Source organism: Neodiprion virginianus, chromosome 5 (assembly GCF_021901495.1).
Source record: "Neodiprion virginianus isolate iyNeoVirg1 chromosome 5, iyNeoVirg1.1, whole genome shotgun sequence".
Lineage (NCBI taxonomy): Eukaryota > Metazoa > Arthropoda > Insecta > Hymenoptera > Diprionidae > Neodiprion > Neodiprion virginianus.
The window spans coordinates 18,600,560-18,619,233 of record NC_060881.1 but is presented as its reverse complement, the minus strand read 5'-3'; the positions used below and the strand labels follow the sequence as shown (position 1 = coordinate 18,619,233).

Genomic DNA, 18,674 nt, shown 5'->3' with positions numbered 1-18,674 from the left:
CAATATTCGATTTTTCTCCCTGATAGCCATGAGTTTGGGCATTGGAACGGAAATTCCTGACGGAGGCAAACTTTGGTATGCGACTTCGGTCAGAAGATTTCTGCTCAACTCCGTCATTCGATCGTCTTGAAAGATTTCGCTACTGTTTTCGGAATCTTGGAAATCTTCGTCTTCCGCGCAGCTCGCAAATTGCGGCGTCAGTTTGTCTGGAATAGGACGGTTCGATGGGAATAAAAGGGGATTGGAAAGTAGGAAAAAAACATTTTTCAGGATCTGAAGTGCGGGTGTAATAAATAATAAAAGTTTTCGACATTTAAAACGTATTTTGTAATCACAAACGCAACTAATTCATCGTATTGTTACAATATAAACAATTTTTCGCTTGGTTTACATCTAGTGTACAAATTTTTCTATCTGACCATGGATATTCTCATATTTTCATATGAATACTTGCAGTCCGATTTTTAGGCATTATTCTTAAGCCTCAAATTTTATCAGTTAATAAGCTCTGTGAAAAGTTTACAGAAATTTCAAACTGATTCTCGAACATTTTTTCTCACATTTTTCTTGAACTCATAAATTTCATCCAGTAATTAAATTCACTCATTGAAAGAGAATATTGCAAAAAGTTGTTTTTCGTTATAACCCGAAATAATATTTTTACAAATTATATAAATTAATAATTAAGAACACAACAGAGACAAAAACGCTCCGTCGTTTTCAACAAAATTTGATCGCAATTGATTGATTGCTTAAACTTGACGATTACGCTTATCGAGAATCTGATCAGTCGATTCATGGATTGCAAAATCTATGGACATTTGTAATTTGGTGCAGCAAGTTAGTAGGCTGGAGTTAGGCGCAGGGTATGCTGTAGTTAAAAGCGGAGCTGAGGCCGGTCACTGCAATCAATGCAACACAGAAAAAGAAACAAAAAATATTAGCACATGTTAAAGCAAAATCGTTAGTAAAAGCAGCACATCATTTGCATACCATGCGGTACTTATTTTCTCCGACAAGTCATTCAATTTTCGTAAATAGTCAATATTCATACCTATCATATATATAACATTAACGTTCAAGTATTACCAATAAAATAGCACAGATTTTAAAATTAGATAAAAAAACAATTCAAATATTCTTATACTGTGAATAGATTTCAGTGCACGGATTATCCTCGTAAATTAGAAACAAACTTATCCTTATGTACCGAACAGTTTTGTTACTGCGAATAATTGAAAAAAAAAGATATTGACAAAATTAAATTTTTTCATGGCTATAAGAGTTAGAAAAATTATAATGTTCTTCGGATTACAATAAATGTTCATGATGCAGATTTTAAATATGGATAAACATCACGTATTGACATCATAATGATTGGAAAATGTTGGTATATTTGACTGAAACATTTCTTGTAACGCTTGTAGTAAAATCAGACACTTACAATAGTCAGCATCCTTGTGCTGGACCGCATTGTGCAGCGCCAGCGCCAAGTAAGTGTGATATTTAATATAGCTGCTTTCCATCATGTCCAATTCTGCTGGAATAATGTTTTCGGCTCCGCGTTTCCACCGGTCCCGAACATAAATACACATTTCCAGCAGCTGCAAGTTTTGCAAAAGTAGAATAAATTTTTCATTGTCGGGACACAGTAATGAATTAACTAATCAATCGTCCATGATTAATGAACGTTTGAAGAAGAAAAAAGGTGAGCAAGCGGTAAAGGAATTAATTTTTCACTCGAATTAGAGCTGTGCGATTAATCGATTAATTGTTTTTCCAATCGATCAATTAATTGGTGGTTTCGATCAATCAGTTTTCTGATATTATCCATTAATTGATGATTCCGATTAATCGTTTAATCACAGAGCCCTCGTTCAAACTGTCGGATTTACAATTAAAATGATGCGCCCAAAAAAAGAAACACTGTCGATCTAAAAGTGAAAAGATAAAAATGTTGATTTTAAAACTTTTTGTGCCATTATCAAATAATGAACACGAAGAATTGATTATTTCACTACTTGCTCTACTTTGAGATTAGTGTCCACAAGGGCTAATAATATACGGTTACTCACGCTGTTTATAGTCGCAGTTAGATCTTCGAATTCTGATGTTTGGAGACAGTGCTCGTGCACTTTCATCAGATACTCGGTGTGCACTAAAAAAAACATTATGTGAACAAAAAAAATAAAAATTTACCAACTACGGAATACAATTTTGTGTATCTTTGGTAACGAAAAACCTGCTGAGTGAAATTATGATGCATAATTTTGATCGGTTAATTTTTCTGGAAATTCGACCAGAAAGAGAAATAGAAATGGAAAAAGACTGAAAGCCAGACGAAAGTTATGAAAATAAATTGCATACAACGCATTGTAATAGGAAATCGGATTTTTCAACATTTTGCGGATTTAATAGAATCATTTTGAGCTCATAACAGATTGAAATATGTACGTAGAAATTTTTTTAAAGTATGTACTCCAGAAGTTCTCAAGCATTAGAATATTTGAAGTATCAGGACTTTTTAATTAATTTCAATTAGCCAGGGTATCAATTTAGGTTTTTCAATAAATATTAAATATTTCTAAATATCTGCAATCACGCTAAATTATTGTTAGTAAATTTTAAGTTAAATATTGCAATGTCGAAAATATTTGAGTTCAGTTTCTATTTACGAATGAACGATTTCCTCAATTTTAATCATGATCTTCGATGTTTTCCTTGCGTTCTCAAATGATTTCAAATAAATTAGAATTTACAAAGAAAAAAAATAATGAAGGCGAATTACCAACCTCTGATAATGGTGTCCAAGTTATCGGCCTCGGAAAGAGCTTTTTCCAACATTGAACCGAGGCTCTGTAAAACCTGGCCAGACAAATAAGCGTGAATCGATCCTATAGCGTGAATTAACCAGAATCTTAGCGACTCTAATCGTCGTGCCTGGAAGTGTTGAACCCTGTCGTTCATCCCCGCTGATTTGGAGCCCTCGAGGTCTGAGGAAATGAAATTTAGTGAAAATGAAAATAATTTGCTATAAAAAAAAATAAAATTAAAACACTTCAAGTATATTTTATGGAATGTCCGGTCAAATGTTATTGAAACATTTCATAATAATAAATCCAAGTTTTCGATCAGAAGCTGCTATTATTAGATGAGAATCTTTAAGTGCAAATATAAAATCTGAAGAGCAAAAAATCGCAGAGGTTCTAAACCATACTTTACTAGTTTTCATAAATTGCTTGAAACATTTGACATACAATTTGGCTGAAATACTGAAAAACTCCTGAGTTTAAACTCAATTCTTTGTGCTACTATCAGGTTTTTTCCATAATACAATCAGATTCTGTAGCATAATAAAAATTCTGGAATTTTTATAAATGTTTGAGAATGTTAGAAATGATATGAACCAACCAAAGTCCTTGAAAAAATTTAGATCGTTCCTCACCACTAAATCTCAGGTGATCGAGAGTCCAAAGGGCCCATTTTAACTTAAGTTGGAACCTGAAAATGTCGTTGTACTTGACTAAGGCTTCTTTTGTCAAAACCATGCACATTGGCCAACTTATGGCGTAGTGAAGCATTATTTTGTTCGCCGCTACAAGAACCTGATGAGTTCTAACCTCGCTGACGACTATCGACCAGCGAGAACTCGTCTCTGGCCATTCTTGAGACAGTATTTCTTCCAGTAGGTTTGTTAACGCATTTGGATTGTTCCACGTGGCGTTTGTTTCGATCTGAAAAGTTTCCAAAAGCTAATTATCTATGAAATCACCTTGCAGTATGAGAAAATTCTTTCAGATGCCATTGAAATGCATCGAAAGATGTTCAGTTTCTGGAAAATAACAAATATTTAAAAAATTCTTGGAAATGTTGGAATGGAATAAAATTTTTTTTTAAATCGATTATAAGAGAACATGATACCTCAGTGAACAATTGCTGATAAAACCTGTTCATGACATGACCAGTTTCCATCATGTAAATGCATCGCATTAGTTTCAAGTGTTTTTCTAAATTATATTCGGCAACCATAATATCTTTGACCAATTTGCTAGCACCTTTGTATCGAGTGTTTAATATTTTTGATAAAACACTCTTCAGAACTCTCCTCGAAGGCAAAATAGACTGGGATGTGTTTTCAAGCCTGGAATTGTAATGCGAGATAGAATCAAGTATTGAGATCGAAGATATATTTAGTTTCGTGGGTATAGTATACAAGTAGACGGTTAAAAAAGTAAGTGAACTTTGACAATTTATACCTCGACAACCAATGGTTCGATTGGATTATGGTTTGTTTTATTCAATAGTATGTAGATTGAGCTGGATTTGCATATTTTGTTAATTCAAATCGATCGACAGGAAGCATTGGTATTGACAATAATGTCAAACATTTCGCTCCATGATATGTTTTGTGGTTTCCACAATATCTTAAAAACTTCAGAACCGAGTTACTTCAAGTTTGGTGACAGTATTCTTGGATAAATGATCCTCTGTCATGATCCGCAAATATTTTTTCTTTCCTTTCTAACAAAATGGTTACCGTTGGATGTTGAAATTCGTTTTTTTGTTCAACATTTACGATTAAAGTACTTAACTAACCGAAAAATATGACGGTTAATAAAAATAGTATCTTGGTAAAGAGGGTAAACTATTCAAGAATACTGTCTCCAAATTTGCTGCAAATCGGTTGAGCTGGTTTCGGGATATCATGGCCAACCACAAAACATGTCAATGAGATAAATTTTTGACATTATTGTAAATAACAATCTTTTTGTGAATCGATCTCAATAAAAAAAAGTTACAAATAAAGCTTGATCTACATACTTTTGAATAAAACAAACCCCAATTCAATTGAAGAATCGGTTGTCGGGATATAAATTCCCAAAATTCTCCCCATTTTTTTAGCTGTCTATTCGCATATGTAAACCCCTCAATATTGTTGTCATTAATCCACTTGATAAAACTTCAATTATCGTTGAATAATATACTCGCCATTCAAAGATGTTAAAATCACAATTGGTAATAGAATTTTCGCTAGAAATCTTCCCATCGACTGCATCATTGTTTCTCAATAGATCAAACGGTACATAATTTTCGAAAGCTTTCAACAAGAATGGATCATTACTATTTGACATTTGTTGGAGTGCGTTTTGTCTGATCAGAGAACTAATTGGTTCCAATGCAGGGACCTCCGTCATTTGAATCGCGGATACGTCGACCGTATCCGTCAAGTCAGTCGGATTGTATTTACCGAATTCGGAGATCACTTCGGTGAGAAATTCTTGGTTCAGAGATATCCTCGAAACTGAAAAAATTTTTTTAGCTCATATTAATTGATCGGTAAAGAGAATCCTGCAAATTGGCAGTGCAATATTCGTTCAAAGTTGAACCCTTTTGTTCTAGAAGACAAATACCGGCACAAAAAATATAATTCAAGTTGAGAGAAAAATCTATTTTCAGATGCTGAGATGATTTTCAAGCTTATCAGAAGAGAAAAAGCCGAGAACAACCGAATCCGTTCATCACTGACCACTGCTGTCGTTTACCATCCTCCACATATCTGGTATTCGATCCAATCTTACAAGAAGTTCGATGCTTCTACCCATGTCACGTACTTTGTGCACTAATAATTCCATTATCGGGTCGTTCAGGCAAATTTGATCTAATGGACGCACTACGAACGTATCATGCTGCTCCTCGTCCTCAAGTGTAACATCTTCTGGTATTCTGTCGAGTGATCAAGTTGTGAATTACTGATTGAAAAGCATGTTAGAGAGTCTTCTTTGACACGTTTGAGGTAAAAATTTTTTTACTGAACATTCGCATCGATAAGATTAATAAATTTGAAGTAACGAAAAGAGAATAGATCGTATAAAAAATTTTCAGCGGTGTTATTTGTACTATTTATGGTGAACACGAATGAAATAACATCCCAACTACGTGATAGAAATGATTCTGGGTAAATTCGAATAATAGGAGCCAAGACGTCAGCCATTTTTAAAGAAGATATTATATTTAGCATGATCAAAATGCTTAAACTTTGGTATTCTGAAGATATTTTAATATTTTTGGGGCTATTTTTACACCATAGATTCCCAGAGATTGCCTAAGAAAATTTTACTAACAGTTATTTACAAAAGTGAATATAAATAGATTTTTTTATGTACAGTACAATAGATGTTTATTGACAATTACACTCCCATATTAGAATTATTAATACTTTAATGTAAAATTTCTGGAATGTTTTTACAAAAACATTAGAATCGGATCCAAAACACCAGAGTGTGATAATTTTGAACGTTTCAAACTCTTCTCAATTTATCGTTATCTTTGCTTGTATTATTCGAATTTCATCAGAATCATTTTTACCACATAATAATAATGTTGTTTGATCCGTGTTCAGCGATTTTTTTACAAGTAACACTGTTCAAGCGTTTTTGAACAGTGTTTTTTCTCGTTCTCTGACGTTAATTCAGACCCATTCGTCTCAACCAATTAATACGACTGCTCGAATCAGAATAACCGAAAAAAGAGAATAAAAATAGGCAAGGAAATGAAATACCAACTTGGCAATTACAAACTCCTCTCTCCAATCTTCGAATCGTCCTTCGCTGAGCCATGTATCGATGATGTTCAAGTAGACGCTGAGACTTTGCAAATATAAGCTGGTGCACATGTTCGCCTTTTCACGGCTGCTGGAGTTCTGCATCTCAAAAAATAGGCCAGACAAAAGCTTTGACGCACATTTCCAGTTCAAGTGATACTCCCACTCGCTTGTGACTGACTGATGAACCTCGTAAAGCATTTTAATTCCATCCAAATATGGTCTCAAATCATTCATCATTGACAAAAGTGTGTCGCAGTCATCTGAACAAAAAAATCTCGGAAAATTGAGAGATTTTAACACTAAATTTTGCTTTTTTTCTACGAAATTAGCTCATTTGTAGGCCACAATTCTATTTCTAACTGGGAGGAGTGAGAAAATGTAGAAAATGTGATATGAATCGCACGTTTTAGCAGTCGAAAAAAACAGTCACTTTGAATCAAAATAAAGCTGAGCAGAGAGGTGAAAATTCGGTCAGGCCAATAGTTTCGTAAATAAACTTGTTTTTAATGATTCCAAGGAATATATTTCATCAGAATTTCTGTGAAATAATCAATCTCCTTCGAACTGGAATGTATAAAGTCTGGAAATGTTTGACGCCTAAAAGTGTAGTGACTGAGAATGACTTTAAACTGAAAAGTATTTTTCAATTGTTTCCAGTTACACATTCAAAAATGTACAACACTGAATTGCTTTACTCAAAACCAGCGACGAAGAAAACAATATTCCAATGTCAAAAAATGTTTATCGGTGAAGAAAAATAAATTCAACTGCATGTTTCATATACTAAAATTGTATGAGCACTAAATGTTGCTAAAAAAAGTTGATGTAATTTTGGATCGAATTATTTTTATTTCGAAAAGACGTTTATTCTGAATCAATTATTTTTGTAACTTTATTTTAAACGACTTACCTTGCTTCACGAACTTTTTTTCGATCCTAATCATTCCTTCGCGCATTTTATTCAAATGCTGCATCACTGCTCTGTGATATGCCTGATAAGTTAAAGGTGGGAATTGATAAACTTCAGGGGACGTGTGTTTCGGGTACAAATTCTCGCCAAACTGTTCCAACTCGCGCAGCATTACAAAATAGTTGCATAATGGATCTAAAATACTGGTGAACGCATCCTAAAAGAGACGTAATAAAGTTCTAGTAACATAATTTCATATTCTTCTCTTAGGTTCATTGAAAAAATTTTTACACCAGGAGTTTCCAAGATTTCTAGTTTTTACGGTTTCACTGATATTCAAAAAAGTATTAAACACATATTTTAGGTATTGGAATGTTAACATTACGACGGGTTTCAAGGCAAAATCCGCGCTTCAGGATTGTCAGAAATTTTGTAAACAGTGATAAAATAAAGCATTCATTAAATATTTTTAAAACTGATACTTTAATAACCATTGTAAAGTTGCAGACTTGTGATTTTTCTCTCTCGGTATCTTCCTATTTCAACTAACTACTAACTACTAACTTCGACCTAATTCAATAGACTTACTTGGGATAAACTGGGTATGGAAATGTCTTGTTTGGTAGAAAATAACTCCGAGTCTGAGTTGTTCTGCAGAAACAAAACCATCTGCACCGGGCAATGAAGCATCCACAAAACTTCTCTGCATGCTTGATATTCACTCAGAGTTCCAGTTTGTTGTAAACCTCTTGATGTGATTTCATTCCTGTTGAAAAATAATGTTCTATACAATTTTTTCATCAAACTGTTGCAAGAAATCTATTGGGGATTTTTCTCTCCGTAAAATGCCTGAAATCGATTATCACAGACTTAATTTTGAATTCAAGAACTGTAACGATTAATAGAACAAGGCTGCTAATTTGTTGTTTGAAACGTATTTCTGATGTATTCATCCACAATTTGGATCTGAGAAGAATTATGATACATTTTTATTCCAAGACAAAGATAAACTACATTTTTATATTTCTTGAAAGAAATTTTGAAGACTGATGTGAAAAAATATTTCAAATTCGATTTATTAGACATATATCAATGTTCATAAGATTGAACAAATTTCATATTAAGAATTGTATCCAGCGTGAAGCAAAGCAGATTGAAACTATCAAACTATAGCATCTTTCCATCTATTTTACTAATTCATTACCATAGTTCGCAGAATCTGGCATCAGGAAATTTGCTATCGACAGGATATTTGTTATATTCAATCCAGGTCCACCATTTGTTCTGAACATTATTCTTCAGCCAGTTTCTGGACTCAACTCCATCTGCCAAACTCTCCGATAATTTGTCCAGTGTGCTTTCGGTTCGTTTCACTGGTATCACGCTGACCAAATCTCTGACCAAATTATCAGGTGGAGACTGTTCAGCCATGCCTGAAGGCTCCAGGTCATCATTGTTGGACCACTCCTTCAAGCAATAGAAGTAAATTTATATAGAACACACATATGTGACTCCTCCAGCCATTCAATCTCTTGTATAACCAGCCAGCCAGATTTTAGTTCTAGCTCAGAAAACGCTACAGTGTGAATTTTTTTCCCAGAGTTACAAAGGTGTACTTTTTCTAGTTATTTCGTTGTGATTTGCCGCAAATTCGTTAGAATATACAAGGATTTTAGTTTTCTGTTCTTTGTAATTAAATTCTAGTTGTTAGTTCATTCAGTTCAACAAACAGGATGAATTTGCGCCAAAGCTCAAATCATAAGTTACGTGGAAAGGAAAATCCGTTTAAAAGATCTTCAGCATTTTGAACGTTCTGATAATAAAACTCTCTCTCTTCCAAATAGTTTATATCTTAGCTTGTGTGATTCAAATTTGCTCAGATTTATTTCTGATAAATATTATGTGAATTGGTTTCATTCGTGTACACAATCATTGTCGCAAATAAAATGTCTGGAGATTTTTTGAACTGTTTTGCCTCTTCTTAACTTCTGATTCATCGTCGAGAATAAAGAATGGCTTCTTCCACCAAATAGATGAACACCATTATATAAGTTTAACTATATAAAATTACGCTGTCCGACTCGCTCTGATAATCGCAGAAAAAATCTTCCTGTCCTTCCCTAAGATATTGTCCCCAGTCGATTTCTTCAGTGGGTTCATTTTCGTTAGCGACAGTGACGTTGAAGCTGTACTCTCCTCTTGACGATCTGACGGTCTCGAGGCAATGCAGCTCGGACTTGTTAGTTTCGCAGGATAAGTCGAGAAGAAGGGAGAGCAAGGCCCACTGCAGGTCGTACTGAGGATGATGGTCGAAATCGAAGCTTGACAAAAATGTATCGACAAGCTCTCGGAACTTGTTAGCTACTTCGTATTTTCCGTGTATTGAAAACTTGCTAACCACATCGTCGATCGATCTCTTTGTTGCTTGACTGTTCACCGAAAGATATCGATGGTGTTTTACGTTTGATAAGGCAAACGCCTCACAGATACGAAAACCTTCTTCTCCCGCCTACAATGAAAAGAAAAAAGCGTTGACGATTTGTATTCACGAATTTTTTCTCTTGTAAAATAACTAAGTAATCAAGTTCCTAGAAAATTGATTTCTGATAAACAATTTCGCATAGAGTTAGAATCCAAATTTCATTTACATTAGCTTATATATCACAATAGTAAAAACATTCGGTTTCATAAACTTGATTGAAAATATTCCTATTGATTGGAAAATTTCATTAAATTTCGGTAATTCCTCAAGATTTGAGAAAAATTCTTACGGCATTTTAGGCAAGATTCAGAGAAAATTACTGCTTTTGGGGGATTAGTACAATTTTTTGAAAATCTCGACAGGAAATCAAAATTCTTAATCACAGAATGATATGTTCTTCCACTCAATTCGTATTCTCAAAATTTAATTTTACTTCTATTGGCAAGTTATCATCAAAATTAATTTTACAAAATCCAGAGCTGTCCTTTAAAGATGCAGAACAATGAATGTTGTCCTTTGTAACAAGTAATGAAACTTAACTAGTAAAAGACCATCCATGATATTATCTTTGATCGTTAAATTTTTACTCTTTGCTGAAAAAACCTAACTTGACTTCCTAGTAAAATTCTTATTGTAAAAATCCTTATTCCTACTGAAATTTTTCTATCAGCATTATTTATTCCATTAATTTTTCTCTAATCAACTGAGAGAAATTTCAAATCACAGATTTTTTCATTGTTCTATGGAATTTTTCTATTAATATTGAGAAAAAATTAACACCAGAATTTGGATAATCGTTGCTTTTTGCGTAAGTAAGGGAAGTGCAAGTGCAAGTAGAACATGCAAGTATCATTTCTAAGCATTTCAGGCTTTCATTCCGTAGTTTTCTGAGGAATTTAACATTATTCTTTTTGTAAACTTCTGGCCTGAAGTTCTGATTGGCTACTCAGACATTTGCCAGTAGAATGAATTAACATTGGAAATTGGAACATGCGATTATTCAAATTGTGTTCCGTTCCAATTTCGGTTAATTTAATCTCATGTAGATTTCATATTGTTTTGTTGAATATGACAAACCGACTTAACCTAAAATATCTCTACCTCGAATCCCGTTATCGCCGTTATCAATAGTCTTATGTCATTGTGAATGTCGATTAATATCTTCGTTGCCATTATTCCCAATTGGTTTTCAGTCGACGAAAACCTTTAGGAACGTTATCAATGCGGAAATAGATCCCAGCACGTATTTCTACCGCGAACGACCTTACATTCAACATTTGAGTTTGTTTACACGCATTCGCCGCATCGTGTTCGCTACATTGTTGACAATTAAATGGATAACGAATCGATTAACAAACATATGCCAACATATGGTAACAATGATGTTACCAATAAACGGCCAATCACCACTTATCAATAGTCACTTTAACTATCGAGCAGTAAAGACATTTGATTTATCTAGCGAAACGTCGGTTGGTTGTACATGGGGTATTCCACGCCAATTCGACCTGGGTTTTACTCTTCAACTCTCAGATATGGCGCACAATTTTTTCTATGATTGTTCTTACTTTGAAAGGTACTGTTTTTTTTTCAACGCAATTTGAATTTTCTACAATTTTATCGACCGACCAAAATTAAAATTCTGCAAAAATTATCAAAAATCCCATGTGACATATAAAGATGTTTCAGCAGCCATCCATAGTAAAATGACTTTCGCTGCTAATTTTTTTAATGTTTTTTTTTCGGAAAAAGTTTGAAAACAGTCAGAAGGGACAATCGGCCCACTTCGGATCCAAGATTAACGCAGGATTTTTCAGAATTTTTTCAAATTCTTAATTTTGATCAGTCGATAAAATCGTTTCTAAAAATTGTAGCAAATTCAAATTGAATTGAAAAAAAACAGTACCTTTCAAAGTGAAAACAATCATAGAAAAAATCGCGCGCCAAATCTGAATGGTCAAGGGAAAAACCCAGGTCGAATTGACGTGGAATTCCCCGTATACTTTAGCGACGCGAGAAGCAGATAATTCTTGATAACATCTGTACTTGCCTTCTTTTTTTTTAAGCCTAGAACAGCAGTCCGTGCAAAAACCTGTGCCTCTAACCGAAGCCGATATTTCCAAATTTCGCCACGTCACTAGTGACGGAGAGGCATACGCGCAGTTATTGCGTAGTTGCATTACCCGAGTGTAATCCACGGTCGGCCCCGCTAATGCATGCGCGTGTATATCGCTCTGTCTCTGTCACGCACTTGCCCCCCCGAGATTGCAGCGCTCCGCGCTTTTGCGGCCAATGTGGGAAACATGTGCCTCAGATAGAGGCACACTGTGGGGTATACGAAATATATCGGAGTGCCCAGACCTGTATATACGACCGTGGTCGCTGCCGTTAGTGTTTTGTGGAAGTGGATTTTACTTTCTTAGTCAAATCAAAATATTTAACTTGTTATTACGTAGCTTCAGCGTCAGTAGTCACATATATTATTTAAAGCCATGTACTTTAGATGCCGAAGCAATTTTCTCCGTGAACTCGGACGCTTTATAAAAGGTGTACGCTACTTTATTTTTTTAAGTGAATAGGTGGCTTAATATAAAATGTATGCTATTATATATTTTACGTGGAAAATGGCTCAGAGAAATATTTTAGCCGGGCTGGGAACACCTAGCGGTGCGTTTTTGCCTTTGCGCTACTGCGGTCGAATGAGTTATACGATTCCTTCCTCAATTTATAATTACTAATGATATAATATTTTTTAAATGAAAGAGCTTGAAAATATTCCAAAACTCCTTACAAACACTTCTTTTGTTACATTTTTATTAACTTTTTTCATATTCCGTGTTCCATATTTTTCCAATTTTTATGTCCCTGAATTATATGTCAACAGGAAATTGGAATGGTAATTTTTTCCTATTAGTCTGAAGTACCCTCGTCAAAATCGAATTAGAAATTTGAAAATCGGTTCATTACAAAAAGAGATACGAGATTTTCTTCTAAATATAACGTTCATGCCGTTTTTAATCACTTTTTAGTAGTTGATTGTATTTCTCACTAATTAAACTTCAACAAAATTAGGACGATTGTTCAGAAGTGCTTAGAGCCTCAGTTATGATAATATTATGGATCGACTTTTCGAATTTTGAAGCCGCTGACGTTATATCACATTATAATAACAATTTCGTAAAACGTTATATAATTATCTCATACGGTATACTTTTTACACTAATACTTGTGCCATTGATATGTACACAGTTGAATACTCATATTCTTTTAATTGACGAATAGACAGGAGAAGAACTAAACGTGTTGCTTATTATAAGTCTTTTACCTGAGTGTTTAAACAACTTTTAGGATAATACAATTTTTAGAGTTTATCAACAACTGAACTGCCACGCTGCGTTAGGAAAATTCGTTACTTTGAATGCTCTCCTTTTTTAACGGTGTTGAAAAATTCGTATGATGTGAGATCGTTCAGGCGACAGTGTGTGAAATGAGCCACAATTTAGAGAATATGAGGATAGTTTTTCAGTCGCTTTGAGAGACCTATTCGATTTGGGTCATCATTTTAGTAAATTTTGACAGTTGAATTCTGTTGAAACACAGTTATCATTTTTTCATTTGTACAACTCGAGATCTATAAATAAAAGACAGGATTTTCAAGAAGAAAGTCCTTAAGATGATAAAAATGTTCATTACATGGCTACACAAAGGAATGAAAAATCATCAAGCAATTCTCATTTAAAAAACTCAGTATAATATGTCAAGGCATGAGAATTTTACGAAGAGATTACGACTGGTCATACCGGTCGCTAGGAGTAAATATTCGAGCCCTTGGGAACATGTTCTAACGTTAACACATTATATCTTCAACGACCGAATAAATATTCAACCATGATTTAATATCAATTCTGTTTGATCATGGCCAAGTCACGAGAAAGTTACAATAATTGATGAGAAGGTCATTATTAGATATACTAGGTGTCATTACACTCTGCAAAAACCATGGCCGAAGTATGATAAATTGTTTCTTCCGTCAGAACATGAGCGAAGAATGGTATCGAGAATTACAGATGGAAGCTGAAATCACGAACGTTCAATAATTGTTATGAATTTCAATCGATTGCATTCGAACTTTGAGCAATGTTGATAATTTCCACATTTTTAACGGCAGCAAATTCAGGAGTCCTTTCACTGTATATCAGCTTTCGTAAAACGCCTTTCAATATTTTCTCTTCTTTTGAATATACCTATCCATCTCAAGTTTGCGCGACGTGCAAAATTAACATTTGAAATGTTGTATTGGAGTTGAAATCTGACTACGTATACACTGATTTATTTGGATGAATAAGTGATTCGATAGTCATCGGTGACAAGAATCCTGAGAATCCAGAGAGTAAAAATGTGATTGGTGTCACAGTGACGATAAATAAATTTTCATTGGGAAATAAACTCAAATTATAATACGAATTTTTTTCTTGAGCTTCATCTGTGCGATTGTCAGTGAATGTTACAAACTGCCGAAACAACGTCTTTTCAACATTTTTCCAGTGATATAGGAAACAATAAGACGCGTCCATAAGGAAGCTCCTTATGTGCCATAATGTTTCTTACGATAGCTACAGACCTGAACCACTTTAAATGGATTTCGAAACTACCGAGTCTATAACCGACGATAAATCACAAGAAATCGAATATGCCTGAGCTGAAAACCACTTATAGGTATATTTGTGTGCGGTAAAATTACGAGCAGCTCTATTATACACACGCATAATTCAAGTGAGAGTTGTAGGTCTACTCTTTATTATGCATGTATCTCATAAATAAGATATGAGTTTTGTTCCGGAAGTACATTTATAGGTATACGTTTTGTGTCTTTCTTCCGCTTGCCTATACAGCGATTAGCGAGAACATCAACAATTACGATCGTGGGCACGGTTTGTTAATCATAACATATTTTTCAATTTTTATACGTTCATTTCTTCGAATCTGATAATAAATTTCTGTAAAAAAGATTGATGATTGTGACGCTGCATAACCTGGTTTAATTAATATTGATTTTCGGATGTCAAAGATTCAAGCTAAACGTCGTCACGTGATCCAAATATAACTATAAAATTGATTGTTATTTGATTTTCGATCCTTCGTCCATTCGTTGCGAGAAAATAAAAGCCCGCAAAGTGTTCGCACGGTATTTTCTGCACCATATTTTCCTGTACAATCGGCTCAAAACGATCAGCTGATCTTGTCCTTCGGCGCCATCTTGCAGTTACGCCCGGATTTCGAATGCATTAAAATTACTACGAAATTTGATCGTATTCTTTCCCCTTCAGAACAGACCCGTACTCTTCCAATTCCAGTTACGCAATATTATTTTACCTGTTAATAAACCTGCCCACGGATTTCCGAGTCTAGTCTCTCTGGTTACATTTCTTCTCCCGGCAACGAGCAGTAAACTATCTAGCTTCTAGCTCTATCGGCGCGGAGAATCGTGGGCGTAAAACAACTACAGACTGTGATATTCCCACGTAACACACGCACGTATAAGTATAACCTATACGACTATTCTATGCGAGTGGATGTCGTACACCCGGATGATAGTTTTTTATTCACTTTTATTTTTATTATTTTCCCTCCCCTCCAAGGAAGTTCCGATCACCATTCTCTCTTTCTCGAGGCGCATTGCAACCTTGGCATCTGGAAATTTTTCTGTATCGTGATTACGCTCATAATTTATACATTATCCTGCGTACCATACATGTATGTTCAACGAACGTGGGCAAATGTTTAATAATGATTATAGGTTGGGTTTTATTTACAACGAAACATGATCCTGTACGTGCGAAAGAATAATGCGTATTTATGAACCATCGAAAAATGGTAAGATCTTTTGAAATTTACTTCACGATACTGTCATACTGCCCTCGCTGATTATTTTTGAAATACGTAAGTCAGTTCAAGATGATATTATTTAAAATGAGTGGGTTGTTTGCTGTTATAAAATCACTGATTTATCGTTAATCCTATAAAGACGACGAATAACTTATTCAAATTATACTACCCATCAATATTTATACATGATACAATGAGAAAAATTTGTATTATGAGTTTAACTATCGAACACACATGGTATATAAACTAAACGCATAAAAAATAGCAGTGTATAGTCAAGATTACTATATTTGTTATAAAATTGACAGAATAATAGTTTAGCAGATTCAATTATAATTTCAGTTTATTGTAAAGTTGAATAATTATATTGTCAGTTTATCAATCATATCATATACTAATTATAATTGAAAATGCAGTGAGTGCAAGTGTACAAAACACGTCTGAAAGGCACCTTGAAAATGTTTCCCGGATGAATAATATGTCATTAAATAGCAAGTATAGCGGTTGAATTTGAACCTTTTTTTTTTTACCAACTCTTTTATTTCATGGAGTTTAACAGAGTGAGTTTGAAAAATATAATTAAAATGATTGGCGGCTGGTTGGTTTACAATTAGAAGTTTAATATGCGAAAACTTTGACTGTAATCTGGTTTTCATAACAGCTGAGAGTTGAATCGAAATCGACATGAATGATGGATAAGATTCCAAGAGAAATTCTCCGATTTTTATTTCATAAAATCTGATAGTGATTAGTTGTTAAATGTTAATACCACGATTGCAAAACAAATATCGGGTATGGCTAAGCAATATGGCGCCACGAGCCGGACAATCAACGTTACGTTTTAGATCAATTATACGAATACTAAAGTACAGATAAATTAATGCAAGCTGTGAGACCTGATTTTTTTTCTTACACCGAATTAGTATAATCCAAAAAACGCGACAAAGAAGGTCTTTCAAAATTAAATACGACCCGGTTATAGTGATGCACTTTTTTACCACCAGGTGTCAGCGCCACATTTCCATTTCCCATCGTTGCGGAAGCTGTGTTATATGTATTATTATTTTGTACCAAAAACCTAGTTTTTAAATAAATTACTACCGGATAGATGATAGTCTTACGTCTTTAAAGCCGTAATAACGGATGATTATTTAATAAATTAGCCTCGTCATCACGATTGATCTTACGTATCCGTGACGTAGCAGATATCGTTTGACTGATCTGGGATTATTTCTGAAGGATTATCGTTAAAATGAAATTTCATGAAATTGAAACCTAACCAGCTTAATCGATTCTCGTAAACCTTTCAATTATGCTAATGGACACAATAAGAAGTCAGATTTTTGTAAGTAAAAAATTTTCCAGAAACTTATATAATTGTGATTGAAATTTATCTTTTTCTCAGATTCAATTATACGAGCTAACAATTGAGTACAGGATAGTCATGAAAGTGTGGAAAAATAACTAGACTAAATAATTGACTGGATAAGAGACTTTTGTTTGACTAAAAAAATGTTTAACTATATTTCACCATTTGAAATATTATTTGGTATAAAATATGAGAAGTTACTGTTAGATTATTTGAAAAATTGTGATAGAGATTTGAAACATTTTTTTATTCCTTCTTTGTGAATTTTTAACACTTTATACAATATTTCTTTGATTCCACAATTAGAAATTAAATGATACTGCGTAATATTACAAGAATTTAATCTGTCGAAATTCTACGAAATGCCTGCAATTTCATAATGATCTTGACCCCATTTTCACAACGTATTAATTTACCGATGAACTGACAAAAACTCATAATTTTCGTACATCCAAACTGGCTATTAGAAATTCAAAGTCATTATGTGAGATTAGAAAAAAAATCTAAAAATATCCCGAATCCTGAATAATATGAATCCATTGAATTTATTCCAATATTAATAATTTCGGGACGAATGGAACAGTCTTGACAAAAAAAAAAAAATCACACATTTCACGAACTTATTTTCGCGCATGTTGGCTTAACAGTCGCAGTGCGTAATCGTTTTTTTACGTTTACCCCAGAAATTTGACAGAATTAATTTTCACCCCGAAGGATATCCATTGCATATAAAGATAGTTTGCCAATTAGATATTTTCATAATATTATTAGCAATTAAGAGTAGAATAAATGTTTACGGCAATTCATTGATCACATATTACATCAAAGCGGACTATTAATATCTCAACATATGTATAGATACGTTTATCGTTAATAGCACTTAGATTAATGGTATCTAATTAGAGATGCCAAGAATCTAATGGGATTTGAAATGGTTTTTTTTTTTATAATCGCTTTCTCGCTAGTTTGCGGTTCTATTCGCTTATTTCTTTGAAACTAATTTTTTTTTTTTTTTTCACCTCTTCTTTTTTGATCGAATTTGATGTAATGTCCGATGGATATTGAAGAATCGCAATTTGCAGCATACTCAATAAAAATGAAAACCCTTCGAGGTTAATTGTAGCATTGGTTACATATCATTATAACTACCGATAGTAATGATTACAACCACATTAGCTCGAAAGGTTACCGAATCGTTTTACGATTTCGATATTGTACAGTATCTGGAATTAGTGCTTTTTTGTTCGTTGTTGCATGTCTGTTTTTTTTTTATTTTTTTACCAGATTCAATCGAAATCACGTATAATATTTTCATTACTATGTGTCGTTATATTACAATTAGAAACATAGAGCTGCAAACGAAGTAAAAAAAAGAAGCATTTCAATGGTTTCAAAAACTTATAATGGATTTATGAAATTAATG

General features: G+C 33.8%; 1 protein-coding gene across 1 annotated transcript; it reads right to left on the bottom strand.

Moving 5' to 3' along the window:
* Positions 1–296: 296 nt before the first annotated feature.
* Positions 297–11,417, bottom strand: LOC124306161 (gamma-tubulin complex component 5). The gene is made up of 14 exons (XM_046766455.1): positions 11,098–11,417; positions 9,586–10,023; positions 8,719–8,981; positions 8,103–8,280; positions 7,515–7,731; positions 6,564–6,864; positions 5,528–5,724; positions 4,990–5,302; positions 3,922–4,141; positions 3,446–3,734; positions 2,793–2,993; positions 2,076–2,158; positions 1,445–1,604; positions 297–902 (listed from the first exon to the last, which is right to left on the bottom strand). Exons 1-14 carry the CDS (start codon positions 11,167–11,169, stop codon positions 856–858), a joined length of 2,979 nt encoding a protein of 992 aa, XP_046622411.1. The 5' UTR covers positions 11,170–11,417; the 3' UTR covers positions 297–855.
* Positions 11,418–18,674: the final 7,257 nt, after the last annotated feature.